The sequence below is a fragment of the Heptranchias perlo genome, chromosome 2 (genome assembly GCF_035084215.1).
Source record: "Heptranchias perlo isolate sHepPer1 chromosome 2, sHepPer1.hap1, whole genome shotgun sequence".
Lineage (NCBI taxonomy): Eukaryota > Metazoa > Chordata > Chondrichthyes > Hexanchiformes > Hexanchidae > Heptranchias > Heptranchias perlo.
The window spans coordinates 128113414-128136492 of NC_090326.1; the positions used below are offsets into that span (position 1 = coordinate 128113414).

Here is a 23079-nt window from a genome sequence, read left to right on the forward strand (position 1 = left end):
CAAAGCATTGAACATGCAAAGGGGGGCTGGGGAGGCTTTGTTCTCGACAGACCATAAGAGTGTGCATTCTGCTTAAAAGAAAGGACGCCCTTTCTTACTGATAATGGTTAAGCAAGAAAAAGCAGCTAAAGAGGGACTATATTCCTCTCCCACAAGTATCAATGTTCAAGTAATACGTACCAAGAGAAATAAAGTAGGAATTTAGAGTTTTCTTGTGGACCAAATGATCATAGTGAAAAAAGTCTAACAAGCAAGATCGGAGGGTTTTAGCTTGCATCAAATTCTGAATGTTCTATAAATCGGTTAAATGACGTAAGAAATGGTTAACTCGCAGTCAGTTGGCAAGAAGTGGGAACGACAAAAATAGTATAATTTGGTGAGGATTCAACTTGCCCTATGTTGTCTATTTAAAATCGGAAATATTTCTACAGAAACCTGAAACATTAACTAGTCAATTTAGAGGACACAGCAAGCACTTCAAAAGACTCAGATAGTAGTAAACTAACAATATGTTGTGAACCTTAATGTACGCGCTGAGAAATTAAAAAATGTACTGTCAAGACACTGGTGCAATTTTGTTATGCTAACTGACAAGAATAAAGGTTGAAATTGTATTACTATTAGTTGCATTGTAAACACTTAGCTTGTGCTGATAAGTATCATTTAAAATCCTAATCACGTTATAAAATTCACATGTAATTGGATTTTTAGAACGCGCAATTTGGAGAACAATTACTTTGTGGCTGTGCAATAACCAACGATTAGCAACATATAAAAACACAGACCGTTGTTTATGACTAAGACAAATTTAAACCTTCTTTCTAAACCTGTCATGTGCTTATACAGATATATATTTGTAATGGAAATATAAAACTATCTCCAGTTTAAGCACATTGCAGAGCGAACCATTTCCATAGTTACACTGAATATTTACTCGGAAGTACAATTTACTTTTTCCTGGTTGAATTCACAATTCCATGCAGAATTAAAACTTTGCAGGGGTTTTTGAATGCAGACTGATATTTATGCCGCATAAGAAACAGAAACAAGATTCTTTCAAAACTAAAAAACATTTTTGCAACAATATTAATGGGACTTGGGGACAGAGTCTTTGCGATTTCTTTGTCATTAAAACTTATGTTTAAAAGGCGTCGACTTAAATGAAATTTAAACAACTGCAGTGCTCAAAGATACATAAGAAAAGTAAATTTTGAAGAAAAAGATATATTTTTCTGAGCTCTTAATGGAGTTGTAGGCCACTTCCTTTGAAAGTTTCGTCCTCCCAATACATTCAATTCGACTGGCAGCAGCAGAATTAGGATGGACTAGAGGGTCGCAACGTAACCGATTCAGAAGGCGGGGGTCTACTTACTGCAACAACGTGCTCGGCAAGGCAGCCCTTAAAGAAACAACAAGATTAGGAAAATATGTAGTGTATTAAACACCGATTGCTATATTTATAGATACCGCTGAAGAGCTTCTTGAGATCGAATATGCATGGAAACACTTTTGTCGATTTTAAAGCACAGAAGGTAAGCCTTTCCAAACATGCCGTTGTTGGGTTCGTGGGCAGCAAGGCAGAAACAAAGGAAATTCATTCTCGATCTCGAAAATCAGTTGTATATTTCTACTCCATAGCGGCGTAAACTGCTTTAAGTAGTGTGCAAATGTCTAGATTAAATATAGATTTCATATTGGAAGTTTTCTATCAGAGTAAAGTTAGAAGCACAAAATGTCCAAGGGCGGACAAAGCATATCCCAGAGATTTCCCGCAGAAATATGCTGGTTTTCGTGAATTCAACGTCTCACGGCGACGCGGTATTCCCTTTTAATCTCTAACTATACATACCTTAAGTAATATTTTCAGCAATTAGAGAGATTTTATTGCGACAAACTGAATCTATATAAAGGATTACCAGGTTTACAAATACTGGTGTGGATATATTTTGTTGACTTTATACCCATAACTTAAAAAAGAAATTCGCAACATTACGTCCAATGCAAATCTTAACATTTTAAATATGGATAGTAGGTGACATGGATGTGGGATTAATAGGATTGATTACATTTTTTAATACAACGATCTCCGGAAAAGTACCGGGAAAAGGGTAGCATTTTCAGTGAAGCTTTTTATAACAGCGCATGTTTGCAATCAGCAATGTCTAACGCATTCCATTCAAAATTCCAGTGCCAGCGTTTCTTTCCATTTTAGTATCGTTCTTCCATCATTTAAAGCGTTTTGAATCTAAAGTAAAATCAACTTTAAAAAAAAACAAATTAGTTTGATAGTTCTGTACTTTGGCTCTCCTTACAAACCTCGTAAATAAGATATTTTAACTCTAGCTTGCAGCGCACTTTTGCAAATTTAACGAACCTACCGTGAACAGGGTGATTACTTCAAAATGAATAAGTTTGTTTTAATACTCTTTATGCTGTATTCCCCGGGATTATTTATATATTTTAAAAAAAAGTTGTAGCAAATCCTTTTTTTTAAAAAAAAAACAATAAAAATTAAACTACTTGTAACTTTCCAGATTCCCCATCTGCTGCACTCTGCAACTCAAATGTTGGGATCTGCAACTACTTAGTCTGATTCACGTGGGTAACGATAGGTTGAGTGAGTCACCTTTAACCTTCGCTCGTTCCGGCTTTGGCTCATTTATATACCCACAATGCCCATTTAGTCCATCAATGCGCACACGAGGAGGAGGAAAGATTTTTTTTTCCGTTTTGTTTTAAAAAAAACAGCAGCAGCAGCGCCGGAAGCTGAAATCCCGATTTCAGCCGTACAGTTCTGGAATGGATGATCGAACGTCCAAACTGAGCAGTGTATTGGTTCATGAACTGTCAATCATTAGAAACCTACCTACTATCAACACCTCCCCCCCCCCCCCATGCACACACACACACACACACACACCCGCCCCCCCCGGCGCGAGCGCACACACACACACACACAGACAGCTGACGGCTCGCGCAGTTTCCGTTATTAGTTTCGGTTGCGCATGAAGCATTCTCGCGCACCTTCCCTTCCCATCATCCGCCCCCCTCCCCCCCCCGAACTCCACTCCTCCTCCTCCTCCGTTTGAATTTCGTAATATCCTCGTGGGTCGTCAGTGCGCCTGCTCGGCCTGTTTGCCAGCCCGAGCCTCGGCGGTGTGTGTTTGAGAGGGCCTCTGGTCAACATGGGTCTAAAACAATGTGGGACGTGAATTTAAAACAAGATTCGTCTCCTCTCTTTCTCCACCCTCTCGTTCTCCTCTTTTCTTCTACTCGTAGATGGTTTCAAGTGGACTTCCGGCTGACTTTTCAAATATGAAGGAGATGATTGGCGGCTGTTGCGTTTGCTCAGACGAGAGAGGCTGGGCTGAGAACCCCCTAGTTTACTGTGACGGACATGGTTGTAATGTTGCCGTTCATCAAGGTAAATTTTTAGCAGAAGCAGCAGCAGCAGCACAAGGAAAGACCCCCTTAGGCTGGCGCTAAGGCCTCGGTCCCGGGCCCGAGCCCTGGCCCCGACCCCGGCCCTGTACTGACTTTCTTCCTCAACTCACATCAGTTTTGGGCCTGGGAAGGTCTGCTTTCTAATTATTATTCCTAAAAAAAAACCTTCAGATGGAAAAAGGCTTTATGCGATGTCATACGTGCTTTAATAAGAATGAATTTCATTGGAGGATCGGAGTCAATCCAGTGTTTTTTCCTGTGCTGTTAATATAAAGTGGTCCATTTTATAGCAGACAAGGACTAACTTCCTAGATTCCATGTGGTGACTTTTTAATGAAATAGTATAATCAGAATGGAACACGAGGACCAGTAATTTGTGTGTGTGTCTATCAGTATGTGTGTATATATGTATGTCTGTATATGCGTGTACATATGCCTCTACATGTGACTGGTTTGTGTCTATATTCATATTCGTAAAATCATTGAATCATAGAAAGGTTACAGCTCGGAAGGAGGCCATTCGGCCCATCGAGTCTGTGCCGGCTCTATGCAAGAGCAATCCAGCTAGTCCCACTCTCCTGCTCTATCCCCGTAGCCCTGGAAATTTCTGTGTATATGTACATGTGCCTATGCATGTCTACCTGTGTAGCTATGTCTACCTCCATATGCGTATGCAGATTTGTACAAGTATATACACGTGTGCGGAAGAAAGCATGACTTATTGTGGTAGTAGTATGGCTATATAGATAAATTAATGTATGTTTTGTATTTGGGCATACATGATGTATATGTATGTGTATATAGTGCATATCTAGTCTGTGCGAGTATGTTTGTAGACTGTGTATGTATATATAGTGCCTGTGCGTATACATGCATGCGTATACACGTGCGCACGTATATACGCGGGTGTGTCTGCGCGCACGTATATATGTGTGCGCGCAGGCGGTTGTGCGCGCATGGACATATGTGTGCGCGCGTGGACATATGTGTGCGCGCGTGGACATGTGTGCGCGCGTGGACATGTGTGCGCGCGTGGACATGTGTGCGCGCGTGGACATGTGTGCGCGCGTGGACATGTGTGCGCGCGTGGACATGTGTGCGCGCGTGGACATGTGTGCGCGCGTGGACATGTGTGCGCGCGTGGACATGTGTGCGCGCGTGGACATGTGTGCGCGCGTGGACATGTGTGCGCGCGTGGACATGTGTGCGCGCGTGGACATGTGTGCGCGCGTGGACATGTGTGCGCGCGTGGACATGTGTGCGCGCGTGGACATGTGTGCGCGCGTGGACATGTGTGCGCGCGTGGACATGTGTGCGCGCGTGGACATGTGTGCGCGCGTGGACATGTGTGCGCGCGTGGACATGTGTGCGCGCGTGGACATGTGTGCGCGCGTGGACATGTGTGCGCGCGTGGACATGTGTGCGCGCGTGGACATGTGTGCGCGCGTGGACATGTGTGCGCGCGTGGACATGTGTGCGCGCGTGGACATGTGTGCGCGCGTGGACATGTGTGCGCGCGTGGACATGTGTGCGCGCGTGGACATGTGTGCGCGCGTGGACATGTGTGCGCGCGTGGACATGTGTGCGCGCGTGGACATGTGTGCGCGCGTGGACATGTGTGCGCGCGTGGACATGTGTGCGCGCGTGGACATGTGTGCGCGCGTGGACATGTGTGCGCGCGTGGACATGTGTGCGCGCGTGGACATGTGTGCGCGCGTGGACATGTGTGCGCGCGTGGACATGTGTGCGCGCGTGGACATGTGTGCGCGCGTGGACATATGTGTGCGCGCGTGGACATATGTGTGCGCGCGTGGGGTTGTGCGCGCGCGTGGGGTTGTGCGCGCGCGCGGGGGGTTGTGCGCGCGCGCGGACGTGCGCGCGCGCGGACGTGCTTGCGCGGGCGCTTGCGCGCGCGTGGACATATGTGCGCGGGCGCGGACGTGCTTGCGCGGGCGCTTGCGCGCGCGTGGACATATGTGCGCGGGCGTGGACGTGCTTGCGCGGGCGCTTGCGCGCGCGTGGACATATGTGCGCGGGCGTGGACATATGTGCGCGGGCGGGCGGTTGCGCGCGCGCGGACATATGTGCGCGGGCGGTTGCGCGCGCCTGGACGGACGTGCGCCTGCGCATGCGGTTGTGCGCGGGCGGACGTGCGTCCGTGCGAGCGGTTGCAGGTGTATCTACATTAGTGCATGTGTGCCTATTCATGTGTATGTATGTACAGACACTTAACACGTATATATTTACATATATGACGTGTTTAAATAAATGTTTTGATATGTATAGTGTATATAAAATGTGTGCATGGTATGTTATGATGTGCGTGTATATAAATGTGTATAGTGTTTGTGAATATAGTGTGTAAGTACATACAAAGTGTGTATGTAGTGTTTGTGTGTGCGGCGTTCGTGTGTCTGCGTATATGCATGCTTATGTGTGCTTGTGTCTGCGCTTGTGAGTGTGTGTGTGTGCATACAAATGCGCATCTGTGTGACTGCGCACGTGTATGTGTATATACAAGTGTGCATATATAGCGTGTATATCTACAGTGTATGTGTGTATATATTGTGTACATATATATAAACACACTATATATACACACATTTGTATGCACACTTGCTGATACACATATATGCGTGTCAGCAAGTGTGCATACAAATGTGTCTGTGCCCACGCCTGTGTGTATGTGACATTACACATACGTGTGTGGGTATAGGCTGTGTGCATGCGCGCATCGGCTGTGTATGCACATGCAGTGCATGTAAAGATAGTCTACGTATATGTAGAGGTGTGTGTATAGATACTGTGTATATATGCACACGGCATCTATATATATATGGCATGCATGTATATGTACAGTGTGTGCGCATGTGCAGTATATATGTAAACTATATATAGCATATACTGTCTATAGTGCATATATATAGACATTACAGATATATTCATTATATACATTAGTGTATATACAGTATGCATGTATATAATGTGTGTATGTATATACTTTATTTGTGGTGTCTATATGTATAGTTTATAAATATACTATATATACAGATGTGTGTGTAAATATGTGACTGCACGCGTATACGTTTGTGGTTGTGTTCTTGCGTTGTGTGGCCATTGCACATGTGTAGACGTTGCTCGTGTGTAGATGTTGCATGCACGTCAATATATTTGTGATGTGGAGATGCCGGTGATGGACTGGGGTGGACAAATGTAAGGAATCTTACAACACCAGGTTATAGTCCAACAGTTTTATTTGAAAATCACAAGCTTTCGGAGCTTTTCTCCTTCGTCAGGTGTGAGGAGAAAAGCTCCGAAAGCTTGTGATTTTCAAATAAAACTGTTGGACTATAACCTGGTGTTGTAAGATTCCTTACATTTGTCAATATATTTGCATGTGATTGTGTGTTGATTGATTTGCATGGAGTGTAATGTAATGGATATAATGCGCGTGTGTAGGTAAATTGCACTTATGTAGATATATTTGCATGCATCTGAGTGCGTTTGCACACGCATTTATGTGTATGTATGTATATATATATTCATGCTGTGTGTTTAACGGTATTTGTGCGCGCAAATAATTTTTTAAAAAACAACAAAGTAGATTTTGTTAGAGACTGGGGGATAAACATTGCATCATGTGGCTACCTTAAATGCTGCTGATGCGAAATCGTGCACAATGCACTTTGCAGGTGCTTTTAAGCTAACACAGTCTCTGTTGTGGGCAAAAAAAAATCAAGTCCAAGCCCAGGCTTTTGGGAGAGATTGAGGCCTTCAGGTAAAAACTTTAATGAAGGTATTAAAAGACAAAAAAATTGATAAATATAATGCTATTTTGAAATATGTATTTAAAAAATATTTTGTTTGAAATCTTATTTTTGAAAGTAGAAATTTTACTTAGAGGAAAAATGGTATGAAAATGCTTTCTAAGTATTTTGTGTAATTTGAGTCGTTCAAACAGACGGGTTTTCCATTGAGACAGGTTGATACACAGGATTTCTAGTCTAAAAGAATGACGTGGGAAGAAAGGTTAATATGTACAGGATTGTATGCCATATGCAAGATTTTTAACGTAGACTGTTTGTATGTATTTAATGTATATGTGTGTGAATGTATAAAATATATAGTGTATAACCTACATATACAAACTATAATGTACCATGTCTATGAGTATGTATATATGTGTATTTGTGTGTATATGTATGCGCTGATGTGTGGGTTTTTAACAGACTAGAAAAGATAAACGAATACTTAACAGTAAAAAGAAACGTGAGCATTTTTAATCTGCCACTTGGTTACTATTAGCTTTTTATTTACATTAGTGTTGGCTGGGTGATGGGGATGTTGGCGATCGACTGTTTCGTTTTTTTGTCCTTACTATTCCAGCATGTTATGGCATCGTGCAAGTACCCACTGGACCGTGGTTTTGTAGAAAATGTGAATCGCAGGAGAGAGCCGCCCGAGTGGTGAGTCCAGTACTTTCTAGTATGTCTCTGGCTCTGTAAGATTTATATCTCAGGTTTAACCGCAGCTCCAAACTGCTGCTCACGCGCACTAACAGTGACCAGATAACCCAATCTGATGTGGTGATCTTTGTATTCTTAAAATGAATATTTGTAATAAATTCCATCATAACCTCAGTTTGTGGAAATCGGGCTGAATGGAAATTGTTCAGCCCGAGAAGATGCAAAGTACTTTGTGTTGTATTGCTATTGACAGCGATTGTTTACTTTTTGTATTTTAAAATGGATTGTGTTCTAATTTTGAGTAGCTATATAATGTCGACTGAACAGCGCTGCAGTCAAAGGTGAAAAACTCGTACCACAGATATTAAAACACTAAGATAAATTGGCATAACAAAGCTGTTGAGATGGCTGGATGTGATTTCTTCTCTTCCCTTCCCCCTTTTATTATTGCTCACATGCCGGTTTTGCAGAGAATGTGGATTTTTTTAAAATTCCCTAGTTGTCTGGTGTCGATTGGTCGAGCAATCACGTTGAGAGCACAGTACCGTAATCATTGTGTGCTTTCAGTACATGATCAGCGGCCTCCCAAAGTGACGAAAATAAAATATGCGGAAGACTGTGAAGTGCTGCTATTTGCAGTATGTAGGGCAGCGCCTTAACGACATTCACTTAGCAGAGCTGCAAGAGGGAGTTGTTTTTCCAAAACCCAAGGATCGCCTTCTCAGTTCGTTTTCTGGGGTGGAGGTTCACTTGTGCTGGTTCTATTTCAGTATTTAAGGAGTAAAACCAAGTACTTAAAAATTTCAGACGGTGATTTTATTTTTAGTAATTTAAAGTTTCGATTGCCCCGAAATTGTAGGGGCCTGAACGTTTGTTTGCGTCTTCATGCAAACGACTCCGTTCGTATGTTGTGCACCGTTTATGTGGGGGATGGGAAATGCATGTAATTCTGGCACCGGGTATCAGCAGATTGTCTTTAGTGGCAAAATAATGAACATTTTAGTTCAGTTGTGCTGTTCTGTTGTTAGGTATTTGCGTGTGCTCCACAAGACCAATGCACAACATTGTTATTTCAGACTAGTAGGTAGGATAAGTGACATTTTCAGCGCAGTTGGGGGCAAAATAAGTGGACCATGCTAATTTACGACGCTATGCATACAGAGTGGGGTGTTATTGAAGTATACGAGGTTGGGCGTTTGAATCGAAACCGATTTCAATAAATGACAGAGACTAGGCGACTTAATTGATTGTGATTAATTCTAGCGACAGTACAGCTTGGCAGCAAACGCCGGTAGTTTACATGTGGTATAGAGTACAGTACTTGTTTATTTTTATACCTTTCTTTTTCCAAGAAATGTGAACTTTGCCCTCATAAGGATGGCGCTCTCAAGAGGACTGACAACGGAGGTAAGTTGGTTTATATTTTAACAAACTAAACCGTGTCTTATGTTTACGACAATTTTATACATTCGTGTATATCACAAATGACGTGTTTAGTGATAGTTGCGTGAATATTGTACAGCATGTGGTGATCCTGTTAACAAACAGGGAAAATGCACTGTTGTTAGTAGGCATAGCCGTCATAGTTGGGATCGAATGCTACTTTATCAAGAAAATATATAAGAGGCATTTAGTCTGTTTTATTTCACGTTTCAGCGTTTTTAAATCAGCATTTTTATTTTAACTGGAAATATGCAAAATTGTTTCATAAGCGAGGGTAGGTAGCCTGACTTTTTAGCAATCGTTTTTGTAAAACAATTCAGAATATGAATATTGGAAACACAACTACAAAAGGAATTTCTGTGCTTTTGAAGAGACTGGTGGCTGGATACATGCAAGGATAGGATTGGTAGTATTTGCTGTTCTTTTTGCGTTTTGTATTCTTTATTTATAGGAAATACATTGAGTGACATTGGTTCTAATAACTCATAAAAGTGACAGTATGAGTGAATTATAGGTCTGTTGTCACAAGTGGTATATTGCTGCACACACCAACTACTCATTTTTTCATCTAACACTCTGAAAAACAAAAGTAATTTTTAAATATGTATTTTGAAAAGTGGACTCCATCTAGTGGTTGGTTGTATGTGAACTGGTTTCTGTTGTCTGTGATTTTACATATGCTGATTTCATAACGCTTAATATATTTGGTTTGCATGTATATATGTTTGAGGGAAATTGAACAATTAAATCACTTAACTTTCCAACCATTAAAATAGACTGCCTTATTTGAAGTGTAAGGAATCTTACAACACCAGGTTATAGTCCAACTGTTTTATTACAAAAACAGTTGGACTATAACCTGGTGTTGTAAGATTCCTTACATTTGTCAACCCCAGTCCATCACCGGCATCTCCACATCATTATTTGAAGTGGGAATTAATAGATCTAAATTTAAGTCCCAATCCTTTTCTAATTGAGTTTTATTTCTGGTAACGTGCTTGACTTTCGTCTTGCATCTAAAGAATAATTGTAATCTACAGGAATTTCATTGCTGTTTTGTCTGGAGAGTTTTGATATAAATGTGTGATAAAGTAAATTGCATATTCTGATGTGCTCAGCTACAAAAAATGGTATCCGAGAAACTAGGTCCGCTTTTAATAAGAGCATTTAACTGCTTTTTTAAAGCAAGTCCTAAATGCCACTGTACATATAGTTACATCAAATAGAATATCCTGTTGGGGATCTAGTTCAAAGAAATGGTCGGTTCCCTTAATGGCTTAGTGGTATTATGTCATACAGACCAAAAGGCCCTAGCTTGATCCCTGACTGAGTTAGCTGACGTGAGCCGCTGCAGCAGTTGTCCTCAGTAGCCCTGGGCTTGGAGGAGAAAAACATTAGCTAAGGTTATTCTTCTGGATTGTTGTCTAGTGAATTTACCAGTTGTAAATTCCATGTGTATGGAGATAAGGTGAAGACTGGATCAGATTGATCTATAGTGTCCTCCATGGTCATATAGTTTGATGACACTGTCTATAATTGCACATGAAGAATGGCTACCTAGGTGAACTAGTGGAGAGCTGCTGACGTCTGTGGAATTGTTCCTCAGCACAAGTTAATTCCTTGATGGGAGAAGGTGTGTGTGTGGTGGGGTGGGGGGAGGGAGGGGGGAGTCAATTTTTTTTTCTTTGCCAATCGTCTCCCCTTGTTCCCTCCTGATAGCAGTTGACTCTTTGGGTTTGCTGAATAAGCTTATCTGTTAGATAAACTTAGTCAGGGGAGCAAACAGGCCAATTCTAAGGTAACTATCTGTAATGCATATGCAAGTGACATATTAATGTGGTCTTGTATAGGATATGTAAAATTGGATTAAAACATTTGTGTGTTGGCTTGGATTTGAATGTGCATTTCAGTTGCAGTAAATGGGAACAATATGCAAAATAAAACCTGCCACTGTGGCATATGTGCTGAGACCTCTAACAGTTTTGTCAATGTTCAAAGCATATTGCTTTGTATGTGTGTTTCCTACTTTATATTATATAACTCATTAAACTGAACACATTATTTATGTTCGAGCATTGTTCTTGTTCTAATTGGGTGTAACAGGATAAGTATATGTATGATGGTATGGTAGTTCTCTTCTTACTTGTAATCCTTGATTGACACAATGTGATTTATATCTCCTGAAACTGGAGCTCTTATAGACACCGGCAAGATTTCTAAAATTTATAAGCTGTCCACCTCCATTTAGAAGTCCTAGTGGTATCGTGATTTCAAATAAGGTGTGGTGTGCTGCCAGGCATGACTTAAGTTGAAAAACCTGATTCTTTCTTGTGGTACTATTGTTTTTGTAGCCATTTTTTTTGTAAGCACTTTCAAAGAAATTAATGTTCCTGATTGCTTTACGTTGGTATAGGGAACTAAATGAATTAAAGTGCAAGAAATTTTCATTATCGCAGTATGACTTCGTGGCTTCAGGAATGTTTGCTTTTATCACCCATTAATGCCAGCTGTCTTGGCCAGTTAAGTCACTTAATCCTGTACACTAAGTGTTAGTGAAATATAAAGTGAATATTTTACCTGTTTTTTTGTCAATACATGAATTATTTGTAAGATAAATTTTTTGATACACTTAGTTGCTTGGTGAGACCTTATACTGCATGTGAACCGCACTGGTGCAGCTCGGTATGTGAAGCGCGGGTTGTGTGCAGTCAACTGTAAGCCAAATGCAAAATTGCAGGGATTTGAGCACGGCTTTTGGGAAGACCCATCTTCGACAGGTCTTTTGGTCTGAGTGAGTCCCTACAGATTTACATTGGCTTGTGCTCAGCAAGATTTGTCTTTCAGGAACCTGGCAATACTTGCATAATATAAAAGCATCTCTAGTATTATCACTAGGGACTTATTTTTCTGCCATACAAGCAAATTTTCCTAGCCACCTCGAAAAGAGAAGACTGAAGGATGACCTGATAGAGGTCTTTTAAAATTATGAAGGGGTTTGATAGGGTAGACATAGAGATGTTTCCACTTGTGGGGGAGACCAGAACTAGGGGCCATAAATATAAGATAGTCACTAATAAATCCAATGGGGAATTCAGGAGAAATTTCTTCACCGAGTGTGGTTAGAATGTGGAACTCACTACCACAAGGAGAAGTTGAGGTGACTAGCATAGATGCATTTAAGGGGAAGCTGGATACACACATGAGGGAGAAACGAATAGAAGGTTATGCTGATAGGATTAGATGAAGTTGGGAGGGAGTAGGCTGATGTGGAGCATAAACAGTGTGTTGGGCCGAATGCCTGTTTCTGTGCTGTACATTTAATGTAACTCCACATGCACTGGGTGTTAGACAATTGCATGAAGTCTTATCCACCCACACACCACTCTGTTGTCTCACTGAAAGTTCATAGTCACAAGCCATTTTGTGCCAACTGTTTCTCTTCTCAACACCTACAGTTTCTCTGAACTCTTTGACACTTTGTTCTCTTGGGTTTTTAAAACCCTCCCCTTTGGACTTCCCTCTGTCCTGGATGGTTCAGTTAGTTAATGAGGTGAATAGCTGAGGCACATGTCTCTGGATGGCCCTAAAGTTTGATCTCCAGTCTGTGCTTAGTTGTTCTCAGTTGGGGCAGTAGTAAGGGCAGTACAATTAGCCTCAGGAAGTTAGAGAGAAGGAATTAACCTGGGTTTCTGTTCCTGATCGCTATCCAGTGGTCCTTGCTTGAAGTACACGTGTTAAGACTTTTAGTAAGGACAGAATTAGGCTCAGTTGTGATACCTCGAGTGGTCATATAGCTCGATGACACATGCTGTTTAGATTCATAAATGAAAAATGGCTACGTGTGCAAGGTATTGGAGGGGTGTGGTACCTTTTTTAGCAAGGTGTCAATGACTTCAGCAGAAGAGGTGGGGATAAAATTGGTGGTAAAAGTTATAGGAAAGAGAAGAAAGAAATTACACTTAAAAACAAAACCCTTTTTAGAATTTACTTTGATATTTGTCTTTAATCTTAAGTTTTGATTGCATGTGATATAAATGTACTGGATAAATAAATACTTGCACTTATACAGTATCTCTTGTCAACATCTCTAAGTGCTGCACACAACAAATTATTTTGAAGTGATTGTTATGTAGACATAGGGAGGCGTGGTTGCTTACTAGAATAAACTACTTTGTGTTGGACCTAAAATTCATTTTTTTGCCTGTTATGTTCCTGAGCTGTTTGGTCCCCTTAGTCCTTAGTGGCTTTTTGTCAGGTGAATTACCATCTCTGTCATGTACCTTGTATGTTCGTGCTTGCATGTAATATTTTTAATCTGGAGCTATATGCTGCAGTTTATTAATTTTGTTGCGCAGCTAATTATCTATAGTTAAAATTCCATTATGCTTTTCAAAATCTTCCCTGTCCTAAATTGTAGTTTTTGAGGTGCCAGCTGGCCTGTTGAGCAGAGTGTTTTAGAAGTCTAGACAACTTCATTCAAGAGGATTAAAATCTCAACAGTTCACATTTAGTTCTTGAATATTCATTTGAGTTGTAGCATCTGAGTTTTACTGGGACTTGGTCTATATTGAAATCTTCATCATAAGTACATTGTCCTTTTACGAAACTTTATTTTAATGTCATCTAGTGTCTTCCTATTTTCAAACATAAGATTGCAATTTATAAGAAAGTTTTCCTTCCTGAATTTAATACGGTGTTTCCGCTTTAGTATCGCGTATCTGGTCAAGTATTGTAAATTAAAAATTGTGTGTACTATATTTTGGTAAGCAACCTTGTGTTAAATCTTAACAGTTGAGGTGCCTTTAATTCAGATCATGCACTGGCTTTCTGAATTTAGATTTGGCAACAGAATTGTAAACCTACACTTGCATAGTCTGTGATTTCTGCTGAGGGATAAGGGAGCTAGTTTTAGTAATATAACCGTGTGGAGCACATTAATGGATGCCACTCTCCTGTGATATGAGCTAAACAACCCCCAATGCAAATGCAGCTTTCGTCTGTTGAAACTTTCAGGGAAATCTTCCTAGGCCTGACCAGTTTTCTTTTGCAATTCATACACCCATATTGACGTAAACATTATTAAATAATCTTACAAAGCTTTAATACTGTAATATTAATCCAAAACCACTAAATTAAATACATAAACACAATTGTACATAAAATAAATAAGTAAATATTTTACTTGTCCTGTCATTCTATCCTGTTAGCCATCATATTTTCTGTTTTCATTTTACCTTTTACTTTTAAACTTTCCTAATCTTAATCTTATTCTTTCTTTTTAAAGTTTGCCTTACTACTTGTGCCTTACAGCCCCAAACACACATTTTAGAGGATGAAGGAACTTTTTTTTTGGAAAGGCTGGTTTTCTGGCTAATGAAAAGCCTAGAATATGAAGATTGCTATGTGTTCCACTAATGGCCAGTCTTTGCTGTCAAGGCAAGCTCATAAGTGGCAGTCTGTAGCACCTAGATGAGTCAATTATTAATGCTCAAAAGGTTAATACCCTTTTCTTAATATCATATTACAATATATTAATACTTAAAAACTTCAAAGAAATTGAGAATGCCGAAGGTCAGTGGCAACACAAATGTTTAAAAATGCCAGAAATAAAATTGTATTTTTTTCTTTAAAAAAGAAAGCTATCAGTTAAAGGTTGTAATCTAATCTTGAGGTTCAGTTGGTTTTACCAGTAAATCGCTCAAGCTTTGCTTTCTTCTGCCATCCATTATTCATTACGAGTGTATGTGCATAATCCATAGATTTGGCCTACATAGTAATTATTGACACTTATATAGTTATTATTGTTTATTTGAAAATAGGCATGGATCATTTTGTCTGTTTTCTTTCTTTTCATTCTCTGACCTGTCCTCTCAAAACAATAACATACTTGAATTCTCTTTGTGTAAAATAGAAATATTGTTTCCTTCATATTTCTCCACTTCTGAAGGCTGCGGTTCTACAGGAGCTGATAGCCCTCTGTATTTCTCTCACCTACCTAAATTTCATGTGTAAGTCTCGACACTACAATTTGCTAATGAACTGTAGAGGCATCATAGTGAACATAATCCTTTTTTCATCTTGCTAGCTGGAGGATTGGTGATGGTGTCGGATTTCCTCCCCACATCCCCACCACCCACTCCATAAGCTAGAAATATGAGGCCAATTGTAGTGCCATTACTGCTATTCCAGTAGATGAACTATCTCCGCATTGTCCAAGGATCATACCTGGGATCTTCCTGGTCTGTATCGTTCAGCACTGTAGGTAATCATTGCATTTAGCTACTGATTCATCAGTAGGCACTGAAATGAAGACTTTTTCTCTCCCGGCTCCACCTTGCTGGGGTATAATTCCATGGGCGCTGTTTGCCCTCTCAGCGCAAGAAGCCATTCTATACAGTGACTGTTGGCAGTCGATTGGACTATTGGGGTATCACAGTTAACCCTGATTTTGTCTTGCCTGACATACACACATTTGCAGAATGTTTCATTGGATAGTGATCTGTACTGGGAAACCTGACCAGTTTTTTTTCCTCCCATCTCAGGGGATTGAGATCAATTTAATGCCCGATCTAGTAGAAATCAGCGAATATAACAAATCTTTATTGAACCCGGGACCTTCCTGGTCTATATGGCTCAGTTCCACATTAGGCAGTACATTTAACAACTGAGCCATTAGGGGATTATGAGAAGATGACTTCTTAATTGAACTTTTACCTTAATTTGAGAGTTGACAGCCCAGTGGTTCCTGCTGACAGGAAATTTTGTAGCTCTACTGTTTTGGAGGTTTTGAAGGGTTGTTTGTGGCAGTTTTATATTGAAAAGTTAGCGGCTGAGATCAGATTTGGATATACAGTAATGTGAGCATTTCATCCCAGGCAGTAAACTTCTTGGTTTCTGAGATTAATTTGTATGACATGTAAAGGGTTACATTTTGCCGTATAGTTTGTTTGTGTAATGAATAAATAAAATAATTAAAAAGATGTGATACATGTGATGTTATGTGAAGTAAGGTGTATATCTATAGGTGTACGTAAAATCTGGTTGCTGTGCATGATGCTGCAAATGTAAACCATATGATACTGTTCAGTAACTGTGTACAGTTCTGGTCTCTACAGGAAAGATGTGATTGCACTAGAAAGGGTGCAGAGGAGATTTACGAGGATGTTGCCAGGACTGGAGAATTTTAGTATGAGGAAGGATTGGGTAGACTAGGGTTGTTTTCTTTGGAACAGAGGAGGCTGACGGGTACCTGAGGTGTATAAAATTATGTGGGACATAAGAACATAAGAAATAGGAGCAGGAGTAGGCCAATCGGCCCCTCGAGCCTGCTCCGCCATTCAATAAGATCATGGCTGATCTGATCCTAACCTCAAATCTAAATTCATGTCCAATTTCCTGCCCGCTCCCCGTAACCCCTAATTCCCTTTACTTCTAGGAAACTGTCTATTTCTGTTTTAAATTTATTTAATGATGTAGCTTCCACAGCTTCCTGGGGCAGCAAATTCCACAGACAAATGGAACCTAGATAGAGTGGATTGGAAGGACCTATTTCCCTTAGCAGAGAGGTCAAGTAATTGGTAAAAGAATTAGAGGGGAGTTGAGGAGAAATTTTTCACCCAGAGGGTGGTGGGGGTCTGAAACTCACTTCCTGAAAGGGTAGTAGAGGCAGAAACCCTCATTGCATTTAAAAAGTACTTGGATATGCACTTGAGGTGCTGTAACCTACAAGGCTACGGACCAAGAGTTGGAAAGTGGGATTAGGCTGGATAGCTCTTTTTCGGCCGGCACAGACATGATGGACCGAAAGGCCTTCTTCTGTGCCGTAAATTTCTATGATTCTATGATGATGAGAAACCGGGCAGAGTACAGAGAATGCAGGGGGAAATTGAAAAAGGATATAAAAAGGGAAATGAGAGAATGAGAAAAGATTAGCGGGTAACATAAAAGGGAACCCAAAAATCTTTTTTAAACATATAAAAAGTTAAAGGAATGGTGGGGCCGATTAGGAACAAAGAAGGAAATCTTCTTGTGGAGGCAGAGGGCACGACTGAGATACTGAATGCGTACTTTGCATCTGTCTTCACAAAAGAAGAGGATGAAGTTAATGTCACAGTAGTGAAGGAGGGAGTCCTATTGGATAGGATAAAAATAGATAGAAAAGAGGTGTTAAATAGGTTGGCATCACCCGGTCCAGATGGGATGCATTCAAGGTTGCTTAGGGAAACAAGGGTGGAGATAGCAGTAGTTCTGACCACAATCTTTCAATCCTGCTTGGGTATGGGAGTGGTGCCAGAGGACTGGAGGATTGCAAATGTTAAACCTGGTAACTGCAGGCCAATCACTCTTAATGTCGGTGGTGGGAAAACTACTAGAGACCATTGTTAAAGACAAAATTAATTCTCACTTGGAGGAGTATGGGTTAATAAGGTTCAGCCAGCATGGATTTTTTAAAGGCAAATTGTGCCTGACTAACCTGATTGAGTTCTTTGATGAAGTATCAGAGAGGGTTCTTGAAGGTAGTGCAGTAGATGTATATATGGACTTTCAAAAGGCACTTGATAAAGTACCACACAACAGACTTATTTGGAAAATAGAAGCACATGGGATTAAAGGGACGGTAGTAATTTGGGTACACAATTGCCTAAGGGTGAGGAGGCAGAGAGCAGTGGTGGTTGGATGTTTTTCTGATTGGAGAGAAAAATGTATTGGGGTCCCCCAGGGATCGGTATTAGGACCATTGCTTTTCTTATTATATATAAATGACCTGGACTTGGGTATAGGGAGTACAATTTTGAAGTCTGCAGACGATACAAAACTTGGCAATGTAGTAAATAGTGAGCAGGATAGTATCAGACTTCAGGAGGACGTGGACAGACTGGTGAAATGGGCAGACACACAGCAGATGCAATTTAATGTGGATAAGCGTGAAGTGATGCACATTGGGAGGAACAACATAATGAGGCAGTATAATGTAAATGGTACTATTTTGAGGGGGGTGCAAGCACAGAAGGACCTGGGGGTGCATATTCACAAATCTTTTTGAAGGTGGCAGGGCAAGTTGATAAGGTGGTCAAGAAAGTGTATGGGATACTTGGCTTTATAAATAGGGGCATTGAATACAAAAACAGGAAATCACTGGTTAGACCTCAGCTGGAGTATTGTGTACAATTCTGGGCACCACACTTTTTTAGGAGGGATTTCAAGGCCTTGGAGAGGGGGCAGTGGAGGTTTACCAGGATGATACCAGGGATGAGGGACTTCAGTTATGTGGAAAGATTGGAGAAGCTCGGATTGATCTCCTTGGAGCAGAGAACGCTAAGGGGAGGCCTGATAGAGGTATTCAAAATGATGAGGGGTTCTGATAGAGCAAATAGGGAGAAACTATTTCCTCTGGCAAGCGGGTCGGTAACCAGAGGTCATAGATTTAAAATAAAATTGGCAGAAGAACTAGAGGGCAGCTGAGGAGAAACTTTTTCACACGGAGGGTTATTAAGATCTGGAACGCACTATCTGAAAGGAAGCAGATTCTATAGGAACTTTCAAAAGGCAGTTGGACATATACTTGAAGAGGACCAATTTGCAGGGTTATGGGGAAAGAGCTAGGGTGTGGGACTAAATTGGACAGCTCTTTCAAAGAGCCGGCTCAGGCAAGACGGGCCTAATGGCCTCAGAGTTTCCGAAATTTGTGTGGGCCCATGAACTACTCACCTTGTGTATTATACTTTGTTTCAACGTATTGAGCGTCTGTGTTCTATCTAGGCCCTAAAGGTGTATTTATGCTGAGATACTAAACCTTGAATCATTTTACCTGAACTGAAAATGGTCTAAGCATTTTTACACCATTTTTGCCCCCTCAGTAATATATTTACTATTTTTGTTTGTTTCTTGTGCGGGAGGAAATTACTTGGGGATTGAAATTGAATTACTAACCAGTTGATCTGATATGTTTATTTACAGCTTGTATTAAACCAGCATCTAGAGGTGTGTGTGTTCATTTTAGGGTGTTATACTGACATTTATGGTACAAAAGCCTGAAAGTTCAATTGAAAATAAAGCCCATTATTTTGAAAACAAGATATAGGTTATGAGAAAATGTATGCATTAAATGCTGCAGACAGTTATTGTAATCACTGGAGGGAAGGTTCTAATATTTGGATTTTAACTGTTATAAAAACATTGGCTACTTACTGTTCTTTAAGGATTTAAAGAGTTTGTGATCAAAGTGATTACTATACAGTGGGTCACTCTAGATTTGTTTATGCGTAGTAGTTAACATTGCAGGAGGGGGATGGTGTTAGAAATTTGAACCATCTGGATGATTGTTAGGAATGCTGAGCTACAAGGTTCTTTGTTGGTCTTTCACCAATGTTTCCCACGTGTGTCTGGCATAGTGCCAGTTAACAGCACAGTGCATTTAATGTGTCATACTTTTAAACTATTGGCTTGGAAACCCCACAAGCCAAGGAACTGACACATGCCAAGCTTTTGAGTCAACACATTCAGCATAGTATTAGGATTTCCAAGCTTAGTGCCTAGTTACCTTTGGTCAATTTAATGTGAACGGAATACTGTGTTTTTAAAAAAACTGCTCTCAGACTAATTTAAGGAATATTTTTTCTTGCAGACTAAATTGAAAAGATTTTTGTTTTTACACTTAACAAACAAAATCTAAACTTTGTGACTTTCTGTAGTTTATAATGTGTTTTGTTTTTTGTTTTGTTTTGGTTTATGTGCAGGTTGGGCCCATGTGGTTTGTGCACTTTATATTCCAGAGGTGCAGTTTGCAAATGTTACTACAATGGAACCCATTGTACTACAGTACGTTCCCCATGAACGCTTCAACAAGGTAATTAAATTATTAAACCAAAACCAAAATTATACTAATTTTCAGATAGTTTGTAGTGTAAGCATTCAAACACACACTTCCAACTAAATTGTTTCAGGTTTGAGTCTTGGGTGACTAATGTAACTAATCTACTTGCTTGCTAATAATTGGAATAGTTCTTGGCCAGGCTGCTAGCTCAGCACTTTGAAGAAGCAGAGTGTTACACTTCCGTTGTATAATCTATGGGAACATCTCATTTTCATATAATTTGTTGTTTTTCCAGGATATGGCATGACTTGTTCTTGTTCTATCTCATTACAAGTGGACTTCCTGCCAGTTGATTCCAACAGAAACGTTGGTTCTAGTGGCCCAGTGGGTCTCCTCACCATTTGAAATTTCAATTTGAAATCGGGCCTTTTAAGTTGCTAAGAGGCCTTCTGCATGGGTGGAGAAAATCTTAAGTCACTTATTCTAGCCACTCTCAAATGTCTCTTCCCATATTGTGCAGTGTGAGAAACAGAAGTTAGCAGACTCAAATTACCAGTCACGCTGCACTGCACTTCATGTGTTTTACCTGGAGAAAATCCAGATGTGAACTTAATTTCACATTTGTATGTGTGTTTGTGAGCAAGTGTTTTATTTTGGCTAAAATAGATGTGATGGGGGGAAAAAAAAAATCTTTTGGATGAAGAACCACCATGGTATTAGTTTGCTCTTGAGTGAGAATGGTTAAATAAAAATGTCCATCACCAAGGACTGATGGGTGAATTTTATTTATCCTGTCACTTCCAACAAATGTCCAACATTCAAATTGAAATCAATTATTTGTAGCAGTTTTAACCATTTGAAAGAGCATGACTGTTTCACTATTTTATAAAAAGTACTGAAGTACACACTGTTACAGAGCAGTATGTGTTTGCAGCTCAAATTAAATTGGAGAGACACTCAAATTGATGTATAAGAACATAAGAAATAGGAGCAGGAGTAGGCCATATGGCCCCTCGAGCCTGCTCTGCCATTCAATCAGATCATGGCTGATCTTCAACCTCAACTCCACTTTCCTGCCTGATCCCTATATCCCTCGATTCCCCTAGAGTCCAAAAATCTATCCATCTCAGCCTTGAATATATTCAATGACTCAGCATCCACAGCCCTCTCGGGTAGAGAATTCCAAAGATTCGCAACCCTCTGAGTGAAGAAATTCCTCCTCATCTCAGTCTTAAATGGCCGACCCCTTATCCTGCGACTATGCCGTCTAGTTCTAGACTCTCCAGCCAGGGGAAGCAACCTCTCAGCATCTACCCTGTCTAGCCCTCTCAGAATCTTATATGTTTCAATGAGATCTGCTCTCATTCTTCTAAACTCGAGAGTATAGGCCCCTAGTGGAGAGTATAGAATGTTTTCAAATTAGATTGAGAAACTGCTGAAGTTTTATTCTTTTCAAATTTTCCTCTCCCTTTTGCTGAAGCCGCTGACACTTTCAGGGGCCTATTCCATAGTTGTCTGGTGTCTCACCCATGTGGCCACGCTTATATATGAGCGTAGGCAGTGATCACTGGCAAATTATCCATATATGGAGGCCATCAAAATCAAACACAGTCCTGTTTCCACTTAACGTGTACTTACTAATTAAAGCACCCTGGCCTGGCCAAGATCAATAAATTGAACACAGATGCGATTGAATGTTGGATTTTCCAGTCTATGTAGTTCAGTACCATATCAGGCAGTGCATTTTCTTGCTAAGCCATTGAGGGAGTCCTGTAAAATGTTTTTAAACATTGATTTTCTTGTGTATAAGCTTAACTTCTAACTCCAAATCCTCTCCATCACAAAGACTGCCTACTTCCACCTTTGTAACATTGCCCATATCTGCCTCAGCTTATCTGCTGTTGAAACCATTATCCATGCTTTTGTTACTTCCAGATGACCATTCCAATGCTCTCCTGGCCATCCTCCCATCTTTCACCCTCCATGAACTTGAGTTTGTCCAAAACTCTGTGCTCGTATCCTAATCCGCGCCAAGCCCCGCTCACCCATCACCTCTGTGCTCACTGACCTACCTTGGTTTCTGGTCCACCATCTAGTCTTAATTCATAATGGAATTTTTCAAATTTGAGGTGAAACTACACTTCAAATATTGAATCCTCCTTGTCTCATTTAAAATGCTGCAACATCTACCTAATTGAGTTCAGTATGCATGAGTAATGCAGTTGCTATAGAATGTATGTAGATTTTCAGAAAGCTTTGACAAGGCTCACATCAACTATTAATTGTGAAGGTAAGGAGTCATTAACTAAGGGGTGGAATATGACACTATGTTTAAAAGAAGCAATACAGACTTAGTAAAAATGGAAGTTTTTCAAGCTGGAAAGAGGTTATGAGCCCCAGAACTCATTCTTGGGGCCTTGCTATCTTTACCTCATCCAAGTCATTAGTATATATTAATCAGAAGTAAATAGAAGGAAGAACAAATGATGAGAATCAATGTAATAAGATTCAGAAAGTTTTGGATTGTTTAAGTAATTAGGCTAGTATGTGCCTGGTGCAATTCAATGTGCATAACTTTAGATAGTACTGATGCAAGAAACCAAAAGAAAGGAGTATGTGTAAAATTGAATAATCATAAAGCATGCTGATCACAAAAGAGATCTTATTTATTGGGTAATGCTCAGCTACAGCAAAAAAGGCACTTGATACTATGTTGTATTTATTGTATTAACAAAGGAGTTTAATACATAACTGTTACATTGTTGCTGTATAAGGTTTTGTCGGGTTATAAGGTACAATTCTTGCCCCTTAATCACAGGAAGGAAATTATTGCCCATGAAGATCAAATGCAAGTAATTAAGGTAATTCTAAGGAACAGAAATTTAGAGTAGCTGTTAAGGAGTATAGGTTTTT

The 23079-nt window shown here is 40.3% G+C and overlaps 1 protein-coding gene across 7 annotated transcripts in view; it reads left to right on the forward strand.

Annotated features, from left to right (window-relative positions):
• The first annotated feature begins 3048 nt into the window (after positions 1 to 3048).
• mllt10 (MLLT10 histone lysine methyltransferase DOT1L cofactor) overlaps positions 3049 to 23079 on the forward strand; it is a 221360-nt gene continuing 201329 nt past the window's right edge. The window contains exons 1-4 of one of the 7 annotated variants that reach the window (XM_068007104.1): positions 3049 to 3424; positions 7831 to 7910; positions 9263 to 9317; positions 20090 to 20199. In XM_068007104.1, the coding sequence (XP_067863205.1) occupies positions 3280 to 3424; positions 7831 to 7910; positions 9263 to 9317; positions 20090 to 20199 (390 nt within the window). In that variant the 5' untranslated portion in view covers positions 3049 to 3279. Of the gene's footprint in view, positions 3425 to 7830; positions 7911 to 8564; positions 8721 to 9262; positions 9318 to 20089; positions 20200 to 23079 lie in introns of those variants that run through there. The other 6 variants (XM_068007105.1, XM_068007107.1, XM_068007106.1 and 3 more) reach the window with 6 other exon arrangements.